At 27.8% G+C, this 19,206-nt stretch overlaps 1 protein-coding gene across 1 annotated transcript in view; it reads left to right on the top strand.

Moving 5' to 3' along the window:
• Positions 1–413: 413 nt before the first annotated feature.
• Positions 414–19,206, top strand: part of LOC107443428 (uncharacterized) — a 39,179-nt gene continuing 20,386 nt past the window's right edge. The window contains exon 1 of the mRNA XM_016057282.4: positions 414–2,377. Within this exon, the coding sequence (XP_015912768.1) occupies positions 642–2,366 (1,725 nt within the window). The 5' untranslated portion in view covers positions 414–641 and the 3' untranslated portion in view covers positions 2,367–2,377. The remainder of the gene's footprint in view (positions 2,378–19,206) is intronic.

Consider the following 19,206-nt stretch of genomic DNA (forward strand, 5'->3'; position numbering starts at 1 on the left):
CGCATTATTCCACTCCGTATTAAAGAAATAAAAACACAATAAGACTACTGGTCCATTTACAAAGAAACGAAGTACTTTAGAAAAAAAATTTCCTTGTTTACACGCTTTGTTTAGCTCCCCTTTTTGAAGTATTATCTACCATAACAATGAAGAAAAAAAAATTGACAACAAACGGCAACCGAAAAATTACAAAACTTCACCACGGAAACGTATCCCTCATTTTATGAGTAAGCGGCTCGGTTTCTGATTAAGAAGAGATGAAAAAATCCGGTTCTTGTCTTCCCAACATACGGAGCAACAGGTAGGTAGGATGGGGGATGAAGAAGAAGAAAAAAAAAAGCACTGACCTTCATCACCTGCTGCAAGAGGGAAAAGAGAGAAGCATATTTGTGTAAAAGTTGCTGGGACGACTCTCATTGGCCAACTACCTGCCCGACCAGGTAGATTCCGCCAATGGTTGTAATCCGGTTGATGCGAAGAGAACAGGAAACTATCCAAAGCTGAAAGCGGACACGTCTGTAGCTGCAACGCCATATTGGTTGTCATTTATTGATGCTTCGATCTGTTTGTTTGTGTTCTGTGTTAAAGATATCTCATATCTATGGATTTTATCGTTTAAATTAGATTATTGGCTGTTAGAGATGACGACTCCGATTTGTAGGTGTCGTGTCCTGTACTTGGGATCGGCTGTACCCCATATTACTAAAGATGGTTTACAAGGAATACAGGAGCCACTACGGGATCTGTATCCGGAACAGGGGTCATTTTCTGCCAAAGGAATTGATTCTTGGCTTAGTGTATGGAGCAATGGAATACTTTTGGAGAATGTGGATGAATCTATGAGGCAAGTAACTCGATTTTTTAATATTGAGACTTTGCATTATTGTGCCGCTATTAGATATGTTGTCGTACCTGGTAATAATGGAGAAAGAGTTGAGAAGTTTCTTCCTTTGGACAGCCCATTTGCCAGGTATGCGGATCCGAGTCATCCACCTCTTTTTGCGTGCATACTCAGGCGTACTACTGGAATTAAAGTTTTAGAATGTCATGCTTTTATTTGTAAAAAAGAAGCCGCCGCTAACGCTCTTGTACGCTGCTGTTTTCATTCATATGCTGATAGCATGCAAGCCAAACAAATGGATGAAAATCCTTATTTCATGGAAAATAGAAGATCTCAATCTCTTTCCGGATTGAATACTTTAGAAAAGGTTGAGGTTTGGCGCTCAAAAGGAGAGGGGTCTACCATACCCAATGGAAATCAAAAACAAATCACTAATGGAATAAAACCTAATGTTCCACCAAGAAATGGGAATATTAGTCAAGAGGATGATAATTACAAAATATGGACTGGTATTGCTCCCACAGAGCGAGAATTGTTGTATGTGGATTCAATGGGTACTATGAGGAGTATGAAGTCAGCATCGGGGACTCTGAGGTCGGCTCAAGCAAAAATTCGTCAAATGGCTGGAGGCATTCCTCGACCTCCTCCTCCCCCATCACCGAGTCTTTTCAATGGTAAAGATTACAAAAATGGAAAGATGCCCAAACCATCGAAGTCAAAAAGTAAGAAAAAACAGAAAGAACAACAGATAATAATGAATGGCAATGGAAGAATGATGAATGGTATGCGGCCTGTTTCTGTAATGGGACATTATGGATCTGTACCGGCTCCACCCCCACAAATACCGTATAGAAATGCAGGATATTATACAGAACGTAGAATGCCCAGGAGTACTCGCATGCCTTTGCCAGGACATGAAGAGCCAATTTATATTTCGAGCAGGCCACTCAGTCCAGTGTCAACATACCAACCAGCTGCTTTTCCATATGAACAATACTTTATGCAATATGGAACAGCACCTAGAAATATGCAATTTAGGGAAGCCTACGCAAGGAATGGGGAAGGACGTCATTCGAAACAAGTGTCGCAACAACAACACTATTATCAACCCCAATCATTCCATCCTCCACCCCCGCCTGAAAAATCTTCTTTTGTTGTGGATAGCTCAGAATTAGGAAACGACAAGGATAGTTCGGGAGAAAAGGATCAGGATGATTCTCCTTTTAACACCGGGATTTACAAAAAGAAAGGACATTTAAATGAAAGAGCTTTTTCTTATTCTATAAGGCAAGAGCACCGTTCCAGATCAAATAGTTTGGCCAGTCTCCAGTTTTTTGCCAATGACTCTTTAACAAATGATGGGGATGGTCCGGAAAGATCTAGGGATGAGGATAGAAAAGAGAGAGAGCTCGCTCAATTGGTCAGTGGATTAGATTTAAAGGATAATGGTATGCCTGGAACAACATCCAGTCGTAAGGGAGAATCAAATTTTATCAAGAAAAAATCAGCTGCTTATCATAGATAAAATATGAAATGGTAAGTCAATCTCATTTATTGATATTTTTTATTAGACTCCTTAATTTTTATGACTCTAGTAAATCTTGTATATTGGTGTAATGTTCTAAATATTTATAATTTGTTTATGGGTTAGTATGAATAAATAGCTACATTTTATGTATAAAAAAAATAAAAATGCTTTTTCCATTTATTGTTAAAGCAAACTAATATTTATGATAATTGAAAATTTCTTATTTGGGTAAATATTCCAAAACGAGTAAGAAATAAAATCTTCCTTTTTTCAATAATATAAATAAATATTTCTTAAGTTATTATAAAAGAAAATTGAATAAAGTTATGCAAAAGAAGCTTAACCTTATCTGTAATTATGAACTATTAAGATATTCTATTGTTTTAAATGTATCAGAAGCCAAAAGTAATTGAATAGTAAACTACATGTCCAAATTTTCAACTGTGACAAAATGTAACTACAAAAGTAATTTTGGTATGAAATATTCATACTTATATGTTTTCAATGGGATTTTCTTGTGAGCTGTTATTTAGCGTAATTTTCCGAAATATATACCTATCTAGAAACAATACTAAGGAAGAGTTTAGCGTTTAAAAAATTTTCATCTTTGGAAAAATGTGGCTTACTAATATAAATTCTGAAGGTCTACACAGCTAAATTAAACCATATGGTAATTATTGAGTAAGTAGTGTAGTTTTATATAATTAATCAATATATCTCTAATGCTCTTGTAGAGCATAGATATAAGAAAAATGCTTGGCTTTTGTTATCAATTACAAATCAGTTTTTAAAAATATTGCATTATATACGAATACTGTTTGTGAATCTATAACAAAATCATATCTATTCACTTTGCTATACAATGTAAATAATATTCGAATATTAAACTTTAAATTTACCCATATATTATTAACTAGTTTTTAAGTGTTTTACCATAAATATCTTTTAAAATTTTCCTAAATAATATTTTTTTAATCTGAATTCTACTTATAGAAATAGAAGAGGGGATAAAAATAAATTATAACAATCTTGTTGGAAAGGAAATTTTCGATAAAATAATTGCAGAACTCATAAAATAAGTTGAAATTAATAGAATACTGATCCTGTTTTATAAATAGCGTATAATAAATACAAATCTCTCGAAAAATATTTCAAGGTACTAATAGACATGAGACAACTTAATTGTATGTAAAAACTAAAGTTTGATACAATTTCATATTTTAGCAATAATACAGGAGCTTAAACAAAGTAACTATAGCCTTTCACATAGCTCTTAAAAATTTTATTTTTTATTCATTAGACATACAACAGTATATATATATATATNATGTGAATAGAATACCTATTACCTGTATAAAATGCATTGAATCACCCGGCAGAATATTAAACGTTTAATATTACCTACTTTGTCAAGGTCTTCTATAAAATGACTTAAAGTAAACTGGTGAAGTATGAAATGCTTAATATTTTACACGTGCTTCAATACAATGAAATGCATAATATAATTCGCATATTTCATATTTTGCTTAGAAATGTTGGACAACATTCTATACAGTAACTTCACGTTTTGTAGAATAGCTGAATTTAATAGATTGACAATATCATATAGGTCAAGAGCAATTTCTGAAAATTCTTAGGCTTGTTTATCAAAATCCCATACATTTAGAATTTTACATGAATTTAGCCAACGATATGCTAGCCATATAAGTGTATATAAAAAAGTCCTTTACAGCTTTGAATAATACATGCAATATCAAAAAGTGTTACAAAAACATCAAGTCCTATTTTTTTCTCTCTTGTTCATTGTGATCCATGAAAGAAAACCATTAGTTTTCACAAATGCGTCAGATTATATTTATAAAATAAATTCTATTATGTTATTTCGCACTTGTGACACCCAAAAGAGTTAAGTAGGCGAGTGATCTGTAATTCGTGACTAGTTTCTCTAAATTGTGTGGCTATAAGAATAAAAATACACCTACTGATATATTGGCGACAGTTCTATTCGTAAAATAACATCTGGCGTTATGAGCCGGAAATCTATTGATCCCACTAACAACCATCTGACCCACACAACAACAGGTATCTCACTGGAACAGGCGGGGGGCTGACCATTTTCAAGTTGGTCCACTTTTATAAACTTTTTGCTTCATTCTATTTATTTATGTTTTAAATGGGATACTCCAACACGAGATTCATTTTCATGAATATTCACTTGCACTTAGAATGCTATTAAATGCCAAACTGAGCTTTTCCTATTATTTTCAAACATTTAGTAATCAACTGTCATTTGTTCTCTTCTTTTTTTTTTTCAAAAGAAAGAAAAGAAGAAAAGAGAAAGAAAAAAAGAAGGGTAAAAAAATTTTATGCATGACAAACGTTTCCTCTTTTTTTTACGAAACAAGCAAATGTTATACTGTTGTGCTTGAAATCTTTTTTAACTATATAACTATTTAGCATTTTTTTTTAATATATAATTTGTTAGCAAATATGAATGTGTTGTAGTTTAAAAATAACGATTAGAGTTCGGCTTTAAGATATATATTAAATGGTACATATTTTTATATTTATATGATATAATTTTAGATGTGTTACGTTACTAATAGACATAAATGAATTGTTTTAAACATTTCAATTCGTTATCCTTTAAATAATTAATGAAGTTGGATTATCAGTAATTAGCCTTTCCTCTTTCTTTTTTTTTTCGAAATGAGCAAATGTTATATTGTTGTGCTCGAAATCTTTTTTTAACTATAACTAGTTAGCCATTTTTTTTAAAAAAATATATAATTTATTAGTAAATATGAATATATTGTAGTTTAAAAATAACTACTAGAGTTCGATTTTAAGATATATTTTAATTAGTACATATTTTTATAATAAGATATAATTTTAGATGTGTTACGTTACTAATAGACATAAATTAATTGTTTTAAACATTTCAATTCGTTGTCCTTTAAATAATTAATGAAGTTGAGTTATCAGTAATCAACTCAAAGTCTGATGAACTCACATTTAGATTAATAAAATAAAACATATAAGAGAATGAGAAATATCTTAAGTATAGTCTTTTGTTTTTAATGTTCTCAACTATCTGAATAACTCTTTTATTAGACTATAACTATTTTATTTTTATGCCCTATCATAATTATTCAACCAGGAAAGATTTATGAAAAAATCTTTTTTTTCCTTCAAAATACCTGAAATATACTTCTTAACTGACTTAAGCCTATTATTTTATGGACTTTAATATGAGACAAACTTAAATTTTTAAGGTTTTTGAGACAGAGTAAATCATTCTAATATAAATATAGTGGAATAGCTAGACAGCATACAGTATTGTAATATATTTGTCGATAGTTAAGAATTGGGAGAAATAATATTGAAGAAATTTGAAAACCATTGTAAAATACTTAAAATAATAATCGATGAATAAAAAAATTTAATAAAATAATAGTGTACTGAATCATTTTTTTTAAATAAAAAGTAAAACGTATTGAGATGTCATTTATCATTGTATAGAACTTATATAACATGCTTGCATAGCATATTTTTATCTGATTGCATTTGTAATTTAGGCTATTGTTAAAAAATTCCAATTCCCAAGTTAAATTCTATTATACGCTTCTTAGTATCAAGGTATGAAATCATTAATTCCTTCATGCATTTATGAAACATCATGATAGAGAATAATTGATTCGGAAAAAATCAAAACACTAGAAAATACATAATTGTTTATCTTCCTTCATTCTACTTCCCAAACTTTTTTTTTAAATTTCCTGCCCTCTTAAAGAGTTAGCAAAAGTCTAATCTCCTTTTACGATCATTCATTGACCACATTTCTTTGTTTTTCTACAATTGTTTTTCAAAAAAAAAAAATTTATATTCCATCTCTCAGTAGTTTTTTCCACCATAATGAGACAATTTTTTCTTTTGTTGCAAGTGGTCGTAAATGTGGGGAATCAGATCATAATCGATTGTATGACCATAAACACAGACTTCCTTGTTTACTGCAGATTATTTTCTGCTTCTCTCTTAATGATTAGAAGAAGAAAAAGAACCATCAATATGGTTTCAAGCAAATCCCTTATGTAATCAAATCATTGAAGTTATCGCCAAGCGAGCAAATCAAAAGCACTGGGTTTCCTGTTAAAATGCTCTATAGATCTAAATGCTTGATTTTATTTGTTCAAAAAAGATTTATATCTGAGTTAAAACTAAAATGTAAACCTTTGACTTTTCTTTGAACATTATAAACACTCTTTTTATTTAATTAAGTTTGTGAATGACAATGTAATATTTTTTAATTCTTTGCAACTAAGTTCAATTAAGAGCAGATTATATTTTGTTATGACCCAAAGTGACAAATAAAATACATTTTATTTAATTTAATATTTTATAACCAGCATTGAACAGCCGGCCGAATTCTGAGTTTACGACTATCAATGTTCAACTCCGTAGCCTTGTAAGTTTTCACCCAACCCAGAAGACAATTAGTGAACTCCTGTATCAAACAATGGGACAAACTAGTCTTCGTGGTGAACTTTTTGACAAGACTAACCCGCATTTGTGTCACAGGGAGAGGGAAACCACGAAAATGCCTCACGGTTAGCCCTGCGACAAGCGGATACTAATCTATAATCCATGTATCACTGAGGACATTTACATCAGCACTGTGATCGGTGCGAGCTGGAAGCGAAATTCGTATCTACCAGCCACAGCTAGAATTCAAATCTGACCCACCTCATTGAGAGGCAAAAGCTCTATCCCCTGAGCCATCACGGCTCACTTCAATTTAGAGAAAAATATAAAATTATGGCAATAATTGTTGAATGAATTTATTAAACAGGAGTTATTTTGCTTAAAAGTTTTCCTTTAAAATAATAATTGTTTTAATTCCTCTTACTTAATTCCTCTTATTTATTCCTGTTACTTAAACATTTCCAGTTAATGTTTTGCTATCAAATATACTCACTGAGAGAAAAAGTATGGTCAAAACTACCAAAGTATGGTAAAATTTACTATGTTTCTGGCTCAATGAGAACACCAAAAGGTACGGTAATTTTTACCAGAGCGCTTTGGTAATGGTTTCGGTAATTCTAACAATAAAATATGGTTTGATAATATGTGATAAAATTTGGTAACTGAGGAAAATTTGGGTAATTTTATCACGATATGTTAGATCATGGCATAATATCCAGTTATTTGGTTATATTTACTTTTCAATTCTGTGGTCATAAGAACTCAAGTGTGGTAATAAGAACTATAACTTAGAAAACCAGAATTTCCGATGAACCGTTACAATACGAACGGAAAAATTACCAAATGAATGGTTTATATATCGTATATTTTAGTTTTATTAACTAGAATTATAATTCTTTTTTACCAGAAATGCCATTATCATAGAGTATGGTAATTTTCCCCGAATTTTTTTTCCTGTTATATTGCGCAATTTTTAAATTCTTTAAAAAAAATGCTCACAAAAACAATCTGTTAGGGCATATATCAATATCCTCTTCAGCCCCCGGATTATTGTTCAATAAAAACGTAAACAGTTCTCTTTATTTCAATACAACGCACTTACTGCCTAAATATGACGTCTTAATTTTCGAACAATATATGAATAGCAGGTGTTGGAACCTCACGCACTATTATCACGTAAATAGCATAACTCAGTAAATTCTGTGCATGAAACAATCGTTTGTTGTGGAATATTAATGACATCTAATATCTTTACATCAAGAAAATACTATTTATTGACCGCGTCTTTCTTTTTATTTGTTCGTATCATTTCATATATGATTACACCGTTTGACACTATGTATTAACTACCTGACACAGATCAATGAAGATATTGAATGCAGTTTATTTGTTTGGGTCATAAATTTGTAATTAAAATTATTAGTACATTTTTAATGTTTTTTTTAATATTGGAAATTGGATTTTTTTAAACAGAATGGTAGATGAATCTGTAAATATTAAGAAACCTCATTCGCTCAGATTAGCATTAAGATTTGAAATATTTCGATTTAATTATATATCATTTGTAACTCTTTTCATAAATAATATGGATTGATATCGGTTTTGATATCTGGCATTTCGTCAAATGAAGTTACGTTTACTTACAAAATATGATTTTAAAATGCTATAGCTGTTTATATTTTTTTATTCTGTTTTTAAATTTTTTCAAAACATACGTGATTTTGTTTTTCTTTCAAAAATAACTGCTCTGACATATTCATTAGATTTATTGAAATTATTGTCAGTAAAATTTATTCAAAATTCTATTAGCTTCAAAGCTTACACGGAATAAAGACTATGTCTTAATTTTTATTTTTTTGTGTGTAAGCTTCAAATTGTTTAAATGCAGAGTCGAAAAGTAAGATTTTTGAAGTTTATACGTCGGTTATTTGTTGTGAAATGCATTAAGAACCTTCTTTCATTCCTAAAACACTCGAATATTATCACTTCCTCAATACCTTCTTCCACACTAAATTTAAAGACTTGATAAATAAATGAGTGTGATAACTAAATATGACTAAAATAAGTTCTTTCACCGTGTAGCAATCTATTTTTCTTTCTCCATAAAAATGGTAAATCTTGTCTTATTAAGTTTTCTAATCATTGTTGAAATATATGTCAACAATTTATTCCTTTCAATACATTTCATAGAATACGCAAGATTTCAATTGAAAATTGGAATGGTCTGGATACATATTTAACCTTAACTTAATATTTATTAAATCCGTAAAAATAAGCTTTAGACAGTTCAACTCTAACTTTCTTTCGAGCCCGACTCAGTTTTTGACTTATAAAATATCCATTTAATTCTATTTATATTATATAACTAATATTATTATAAAATAAATATGAATTTCAAATGTATGTGAATGATTAGAGTAAATATATCAAAGTTAAAACTTCATTTTATGTTATAAGATGATAATAGAATAAATAAATCTGCTGTTTCAATAAATTTTAACAGTGCTTGTTTTTAATATTTAAATCGAAGAAAAACTTATCAACATTCAAATGTAATGCATGACATTTTTGATAAGTTGTAGTTTAAATAAATATTTGTCTGAATATTCATTCCATTAATATTTTTGTTCACAATATAAATATTGGTGTGAACAATTTTTATGAGATCAAATACTTTTCTTTTAGCGAACTGGAATTAGATTCAAAAAAATCTTTCGGATTCTGACTCCTATTCAAATTATTTTCGATTTTGACTATATAGCCCTGCTTAAAACTAAAGCAGAATCTTTTAAGTAATCAATAAAGTATTTATAACACGAACGCCTCAAAACTAGGTTATGTCAACACGTTTTCTCAACTATTAAGTAAACCGGTTATATTTTGGACTTTTCTGATATTTATTTTTCTTCCATTTAATGTATCCCTGAAACAGTTTAAATTTGTTTCTTATATATTTGAAACGCTTAAATGAATGATTAAATAGATTCCTTCAAAAACTATGGCCTTGACATCAAAAACTCAAATATCCTATTTATTGCGAAGTAGTTAGTAAACGTCTTCATCACCATATTATTGATTCAAATTTATTTTTTTCTCAACTATTAATTAGACATTTGGAAATATAAATGTGTGTTTGCAGAACAGTACTTCATCAGTACACTGCCTGCAAACACACGGGAGCCTTTCTGTTGTTTGTTTATTTAATGTTTTAATGTGTTTATTTACCTCTTATGTATCAAAATTGACTTCGTAAATTGAATTGATTTTATGATTAGACATTTAGCACTAGTTTGTTATTAAGGTTCAATATTTTGATTGATTTCTTCATTTCAAAATGACTTCTCATGTACTTAATTCAAATAGAATATTGAGCATTCGTGTAAAACAGTATGAAGTTAAAAGTAACAATTAGTAGGCATGTATTAAAGTTTAAATTAATAAATGACTTTAACATGGTTCTAATATTTGTAATAACGTTTTAGAAATTCAAAAATGGAGCATTAATAGACTAAGATGATTGACTACATTGTTAGAAATGTTTGAGCATGTTGAACGATAATATCATTCAAATTTGCTGCAAGTTCAATATGGTGCTAAGTTAAATTTTAATAATGTATTTCTTAAACTCAATTACATAATTTAATGTAACACATTTTTATTTAATTTGCGGCAAATTCGCATAATATTTTGGTTCTTTTTAATGCTCGTCTCCTAATAAAAAAAATTATTTACTTATTTATTTTCTAGTTCTGTTTCTAATTTTTTTTCTTTCATTTAAAAATATGCTGTTTTGAAAAAAAAAAGATTTCCAGAAAAGGATTTCCAGTATATTAATTTCTCAAATGTATTATTTCAAAGAAGAGAAAATAATAGGAATTTAATCTAAATTTTCATTTTAATTATCTTGAAATTTGCATACTGCTGGAAAGAGTTTATTATAATTATTATTACCCTTTTATCTAATAACATATTATTAAGTTTATGTGATTCATATTTAGATGGAATAAATTTTCAAAAATAACTCAACTTTGTGAAAAATGTGAGTGTTTATTTAGTCTGATAATTCTATTATTAACGCCAAATCTCTCTTTACGCTAGCTTTTCATTAAAAATAACTTTAAACTTTGTTTTTAATTTGTGGTACTATATGCATTTTATCACTGAAAATAATTTTAACTTATTGAATTAAAGTGACTTCAAATAAAATTGCATTTCAATTTTTTAAAAAACCCCGAGGCAAACGATTTTTTAAGTTCTACAGTTTCGTAATCGTTTTCAAGTTTGTTTTCTTTTTCAACATTATTATCTGTATAAAGTATGATATAGAGCGAAACTGTTTCAATTTAAAAATGTGTAAACAATAATTACTTGTAAGTTATGTTAAATTTGATTCTGATTTAAACTTTTTTTTTTTTTAGTAAATACAATTTTCTAGTTGTTTAACATCAGAGAATAGCTTTACACATTTCTTGCGGAGTAATTAAATGTTATTACAAAATCGTTTGCGTTTCAATATTAAAGAATAATAACCTTTAAATCTGTTGTCTCCTAATTTAAAAATGGCGAAAAGTTTCATTTTTATATTTGCCTCTAGAGTAAAGCAAATTTACTTTTCAAATTTAGCACACTTTACAAATTTGGGTTATTCAACAATGTGTAACTTAAACAGACAGGACTTGATATATCACACATCCAAAAATAAGTTTAGAATAGGAAATTGGAACATTGATCTTGAAATACACTGTTAATCGTGTAATTAAAAATGTGTGCTCTTTTTAACATTTAATTGTTACTTATTTGAAATAAATTTAATCAAATCAAGACAGTGTTTGGGCGAAGATAGTTTTTAAACTGATTAAGAAGCTCAAGCGGTTTAAATTTTTAAATAATTATTCAATACTTTTCAAACGTTGTGTAAAATACAATAAGTAATGAAGGAGAGCCTATGTATAAAATAAATTTTAATCAGCAGTTTAATGTGCCATCAAAGTTCATTCTCATTTCTCTTTTAATAAATGCGGTTATTTTTTTTTCTTATCCCAGTGGTTACTTAATATAATGGAAGGATATCCTGTCATAAATTAAACCCAACTTCAAATAAACACGAAACGAGATCGTCTGAATTATGAAAATTGTTCGACGGTTTAGCAAATGGCGATGGTTGGCAAAAACCGGCGTGCGTCGCCAGAAGCATTAACTTATCCTGCTAGCGATTACGATAATAGCATGAAAGGAATGTTTTATCTTTCTTTTCTTCTTAAAACTGGCTGAGAAAACCTGTTGGGTTATTTCCACGGCGTTAAGAATTTGTTTTCATCCCCGAATCCAGGAAGTCAGATGGTAAAAAAGAATGTAGACAACTTCGTCATCTACTTGTAGTGGCCTCAATGGTCCAGCAACTGTTTGTCTGTAGCAATAAGAACCCTGAGAAAATTTTACCGCTATAAATAAAATGATCCTTAATTTTAGATAATCCTTGCTAAAAGTACCTTGGATAATATGGAGGTCGAATTTTTAATGAAATATTGTTCGACTGATTTATAAAAATTTTTTTCTCGTGTTGGGAGGTTATTAGATAATATTAGATCACATAAATTCTCACTGTTCATATAAAATTGCAGTAAAGTCAAAATTGCATTGATCTTATTTTCTGAAATATGAAAATAAAATAATAAAGTTAAAATTCATGCATTTTAAACTATAAAATGAAGTAATATAATTAAATAAAATACAATTTAAATAAAATGGAGAAATTTTTATTGAAACACCAACTTTTTAAACAATTGACTACAATAAACTGCAAAATGGCTTAGTTCTAAAATAGATCATTGTAAAATCTATTAAAATTTATCTCAAATAAGTAGTATTAAAATAAGGTTATAGAATTGTTTATCGAAAAAACTAGTTTACCAAGTGATTGTGCAAATGTGGATTAAATTGAACTTTATTACTTTAAATACTTTATTTATTTTCTTTTTAAATTAATGGATATCATTTAAATAAAATTAATAAAATCTTATTGAAGCAGTGCATAACCTGACTTAATAAGAATGAAGTAAAAGTCTTATTCTATACATAATTCTAATGAAATTATCTAACATTTAAAGATATTAATATATTTTTTGGTCGAATTTAGTATAAATTATTCCATTAAATACAATAGTATAACTATCAGCTTATTAAAAGTTTTTTTGAAAATTTGAATGAAGGTATTTGTCTAATACTAAATGCATGTATTATTGGTATATTTGAAATAATGAATTCTAAATATCAATATCCTATTTCTGTTTGTTGGTCGTGTTATTTACAAAAAAATCAGTTGAATAAAATAGAAAAAACTGATTCCTATATAAATAAAAACAACATTTAATTTAAAATTTACAAGATCTCAAATGACAGGCATTGTAAATGTATAAAATGTGTGTTTAATATAAATCTTTATTATTTTTTAAGAATTTATCTTCAAATGTCTGAAAGTCACGTAACATAACAAAATAATACATTTATTAGCTACTTAAAATACTGGATATTACAAACCAACTAAAATTTTTCGCTGTATTCTTTTGGAAGAAATTCATTAATGAAAAGAAGATATTTAATGTTAACTCCTTCAAAATTATTATTTTTAAGAAAATTAGATAGAAAAATAAACATTATTTTTTATGTTGATTCAGTCTTGAAAAAATCTATATTTATTTAAATCACAACACTCTGAACAACTTCCTTTATCAACAAAACAATGCGAATCATAAATTTCGAAAATAACTTGTCGAATTTTACATAAAGAGGTCATTTAAAAAAAAATCAAAAATCCAAATGCTAAATCAATTTTGCCAAAGCATAAATTGCCGTTAGTTTATTTTAAACGCATCATTTTATCATTATTACTCTTTTTTAGATCACGTTCGAAAAGCAGAACTGCGTATTAAAATATCGGCCATTCTCTAACCTTTTTTGTTCTTATCACATCAGCCATTGTTCTGAAACGTCAAAATTGTTCTGTGATGTCAATCAAAAAAGAAGAAAAAATTTTTCCAGTTCGTATCAGCTTATGTGACTCATAAAAACTGCGCATTTACCCCGTTCTGAATTTATGAGGAATGTTCTGATGGTCTCAGTCACTGTACCAAGAAACAATAAGAATTGAAATGGACCTTGCATATGTAGTCTTTCTTTGTTCTTTTCTAAAGAACACTGATTCGATATCGAGTTCTTTTAAGTCACATTCAAAAAATTCTATTTCGCAATTTTTTCATCAATAGCTAGTTTGGCCTTTTCGAAGTCTTTTACCCGTTAACCTCTTGCTCATCGCCTGATCCAAGGTCATTTTGAAAAGGAAGGATCATATGAATATGACTATGCAATGTTTGCTTTTTTTTATTATTATAACTTTAACAATAATAATTAGTATTTTTGGCTATGTTGTTATAATATTCAACCTTAACGCTATCTTCAAGGACGATCCATTAGAACTCAAACTACTTTTTTTTGCATTCTTCGGAAAGAATAAACACTAGTAAATAGGCCATTCGTATTGAAGGTACGCAGACGCACGGGAAGGCATTTATTATTTTTAAATTTTATTTCTTTTTTTATTGTACTTTTCTAAATAATAAATGGAATACATTAATATAAATATATAAATAAATGGAATATTTTGGAGTTATTTAGAACGCAGTGTGGGAGTAATTCACCTTAAAATTTAAGTTAATTATTTGTCGAAAACTAAATTATGTTTGCCCATTCACATTTTGTCTTCAATTCCTAAATTTCATTAATTCATTAATTTAATTTCCTAAATTACATATAAATAATTAAATTTAATTTTTTTTAAATTAACTAAATTTCACTATGCCCCAGTCATATTTGTAACATTCATATCCGCTTTTATTACTGTAATCTAAACAACTTAAATTAAAAGTAAAATTGAAAATAAAATTTCCATGGAACACAATATATCCTTGCAATATCTTAATGAAGTTACTCGAATATTAGAAATATCTAGACATCATTTTGTGTTCCTTAATGTCATAATTAAACTATTTAATTGCTAAACATTTAATTTTAATGTGCTATAACCAGTTATGGAATAAGTTATTAAATCAACATGGAAAAAGACAATAGAGAGAGGACATTGAACAACTCTGACATTGCTGTAAATTATTCATGTGCTTTGTCAGTAGTTTTTAATTTGAAAACCAGTTTAAAATATTTTGCATGAGCTTTGAAAATATTTATAACAGAATTAAAGTTCATGGGTACTTTGAAATTGTTTTCATATCCAAAATCATTTTAGTACATAACTCATTAATTTCACGCACAAGTGATTTTTAAATTGAAAAATCAAACTTGTGGGAAAATTATTTTTTATTTCAATGCACATAAATTAATGTACTTTTAAATTTTTTTTATTAAAGAAAAAATAATTTATGAGATTTTAATTTTAAAAACATACTTTTAGGAACCATTCTATTAGAAATAAAAAATTAATTTTTAGTATTCTTAGTTCAATATAATAGAAAAAGTGTTTTCGAGTACAAAAAAAATTGAAAACTTATTATTAATACTGCTCTTTCGAAAAAAAAAGACAATGCCAGGACTAGGACTAACATGAAACCTTAATTCAAAATTAAAATGATTAATTTTTTGTTTCATTTAAACTGTATTGTATCATTTCATTATTTCTATCATTAATTATATCGTGCAATTAAATTTTAAAGAAGTTAACAAGCATTATAAAAATAAAAAGTACCATGTAATCAAAAGTTAACAGCATGCGTGATAATTTTTTCGCTCTATAAGAAGGATTCTCCTTTAGTGGTAGTGAAATTAAAATTAAAAAATCAACTTGCTATTAAAATCAATTCTAAATTAAATTTGTATATCTAGGAATGAAATAAAAAATCTCTATATATTTTAATGAGTCTCCATATCTTATTAATGATCTCTATATCTTTTTAATTAAATATAAAAATTAAACCATCCGGAAAATCCGTAAGAAATGGCTACAGTAATATGTTTATATAACTTTTCTGAGGTTGCAATAAATTTACGTCATTTTAACTCAAAGTACACCAATATTTTAACAATAAACTAATAATAAAGTAATAGCAAATGACCAAATTAAATGAGCAAAAAATTAATTATGCATTTAAGATTAACAATAAAACATGTTTAGATAATGCAATATATAAGTTAAATACAATTGGTTGATCCTCTTTAAGAAGAGTTACAACTTCTTCATTACCATACATGACGAACCATGAGAAAGATGCCATATACATAGTTGGAATCTTAATGATTTTAAAGACAAATTTTAAATTAAAATCTCGACAACACAGTTAAAAGAAGAACATCTAGCAAAGAAAGTACCTATAGTGTCACTCTCAAATAAAGCTGATTTTTTTTATTCAGTAAATTTTTTTGGTTATGAAATAATGTATGCAAAACATTTTATGTGTTTTGTTGTCGAAATATAAATTATTGAAAATTTAAATTGGGACAAAATAGTTTTTAGAGAATCGTAGAATTCGCCTAAAGCGCGATTTAGATATTTATAAAAAAATTTTAATTTCAAGCTATTTCTCGTACAAATCATTCAACTAATAAAGTGCTATTGTGAAAAATGTTTTTAATATGCGAAATCATGCTGTAACATTTAAATTTATTACTCGAAATAATAGAAATTTTATTCTAATTTTATAAGTTAATCTTGTAAATTTAGCTTTTTACACGCAAATAATAAAGTTTTCGTTTAAGGAAAAAGTCTTAAATTATCGTAACCTTATGCAAGCAACCCTGCTCGTCACCTGCTGGATAAATGAAGCTTGAAGGTATATTAAAGATAAAAATTGTAGTTTTTCAAAGTTTATATCTTAATAATTGCTTTGAAGTAGATAAAATGAATTTTATACATAACTTCAGAGCTATATCTTCCCGACTGACGAGGGATATCTTTGGTACTTTCAGTGTAATTTCAATGAATAAGCACAAATACTGCAAAGCAAGCTTAAATTTAATGATGTCGGATAATTTTAAATTTTGTTTACGGTAAATTAATTGAAATTTTGTTTACAGTTCTTACCATGAAACATTTACTTTTTATACATCAATTTATTCCGTACATTTATACTTAATTTATAACCATCCCAATGATAGTTACTACCGTAAATAATCCTAAGAAACTGAAGCTTTAAGATATTATATTGGTTAAAAACTTAATTTACTTCAAAAATATACAAATTGGAAATAACAGTCAAAAAATTTTTAAGCTTTCAAAAATCGGCACTCATTTTCAAGACTTGTCAATTGTTGGCAATTGTGCTGACTTAATAAAGTTGAAATGCATTTCACCCTAACTTTCCCCTCTCAACTACTTTAGCTTTTCTTGTTCTGTTTTTCATCCTTTTTCTCTCTCTGCTACTGCGGTTTTTATAGTTTTATTTTGCACCTTTATTTTTTCGTTGGCAACTTAGCGTTTATTTTCAAATCACTTATGTTTCTCCTCATTCATGCCTGGCAAGTCTTGAAAATGGGGGCCTATTTTTGAGCGCTTGAAACATATCGACTGTTATTTACAATCTGTATAGTTTTGAAACGAATAAAGTTTTTAATTAATGTTATAACCACCTTGTTCTTAAAATTTATCAAATGCTTCAGTTAAAATATAAGTATATAAATAAACAAAAAATTTAAAGCAGCATACCTCATGTTATAAAAAAACTGCTAGCGTTGTACTTAAAAATAGAGAATTAGATCTTTAGAGATAAAAACGAGAGTATCTGATATCAAAAGCGATAGCCTTTTTCCTAATTCGTTTTCATTGTTGCCCTGTCAACGCCAATAATATCAACTCGGTTTCGCATTTTGGGCACTTTTCCTTCCTTTATGGTCCATAACGGTGGCACAAGGATGTATTCAAAAGCGATGGGAAGTGCAGTTTTTCTTTTTTCTTTTTTTTTTTTCAAGATGATGGCGATTCTATATCGTCGTAATGTATACAACAATTAAAATTTTACGCTTTAATGCGTAAGTGGATTACGTTTTTCATAACACGCTTTTTCTTTCCTACCATACTCACATTTTCATTGGTTCTGTTATGAGGGACCGTCCATATATATATCATTATTACTATTTTGTAAATTTAGAACCACCGTCAACCCCCTTATCATACCAAATGATCGCAGTATCCCCTCTAATGGTATCAGTATCTATGAAGTTTGTTACTGTATTGTCTCTTGTTGTGTGCCACTGTTCCCACTAACTGTATTTTTATTTTACATACATAAATAGGAATATATAGTAATTTTTTTTATAGATATTGTTCCAAAATTTAAAATAAAAGTGTCACGAGCGTGCGTGAGAATTCTTTTTGGAACTGGATTAAATTTATCCTCCGTTCAACATCAATCTATATCGAAAAATTTTAAATTAATTACTAATAATGATTTTTTTATTGTTGGATTACTTAACTAGAATTGTGTTTGATATTACAATGTTTCTTTTATTTATATATATGAAGTTTGTTATACATTTTTTTCTAATTCGTAAACATATACGTAATACATTTTTTATATGCAATACCTATGTTATACTCGCGTGTGTTGGATTTCTGTTTGGATCTGTTTCTTCTATAAATAGGACTTATCTATTTAGCATCAATCTAAAGGGGACATATTTTGTAAAAATATAAAAGAAAAGGAAAAAAAGAAACTCGTAATGTTCACTGTGGGAAAATCCTAAAATTCAGTACGTTAGACTAGATTTTTAATTTTAATAATTAATTTAATTGTCTTTTTCTTTATTTGTTTATGCATTTATTTCATTTCTATTTACTTAATAATTTATTAATTTAAATTATTTATTTAGTTTATTTATTTAAGCTATTTATTTAATTTATTTATTTAATTTACTTTTTTAAATTATTTATTTTATTTATTTATTTAAGTTATTTATTTAATTTACTTTTTTAAATTATTTATTTTATTTATTTAAGTTATTTATTTAATTTATTTATTTATTTTATTTATTTAATTTACTTTCTTAAATTATTTATTCTTAATTTCAGACTCAAAATCCTATTTAAGCATTTAATTCATCAAAAAAAAAATGAATATCATTTAGAAATGTGAATACGATCTTGTGTTTTTAAAATTTTTGCGTAACCGTTTAGTTCCAATAAATAACGTTGTGCAAAAAGCACGTAAAATTGTATCAAAACTCAGTTCTGTTCGTTTTTCGTTGACAAGTCACACATTAAACAGATTTTTTTAAATGTATAATTCTAATAATAAATAAAGTGTTTGCTCAAAATAATCTGAATCACGAATACCAAAAAAAAAATTATGAATAAATA

This window comes from Parasteatoda tepidariorum, chromosome 3 (genome assembly GCF_043381705.1).
Source record: "Parasteatoda tepidariorum isolate YZ-2023 chromosome 3, CAS_Ptep_4.0, whole genome shotgun sequence".
In the NCBI taxonomy this organism is placed as follows: domain Eukaryota; kingdom Metazoa; phylum Arthropoda; class Arachnida; order Araneae; family Theridiidae; genus Parasteatoda; species Parasteatoda tepidariorum.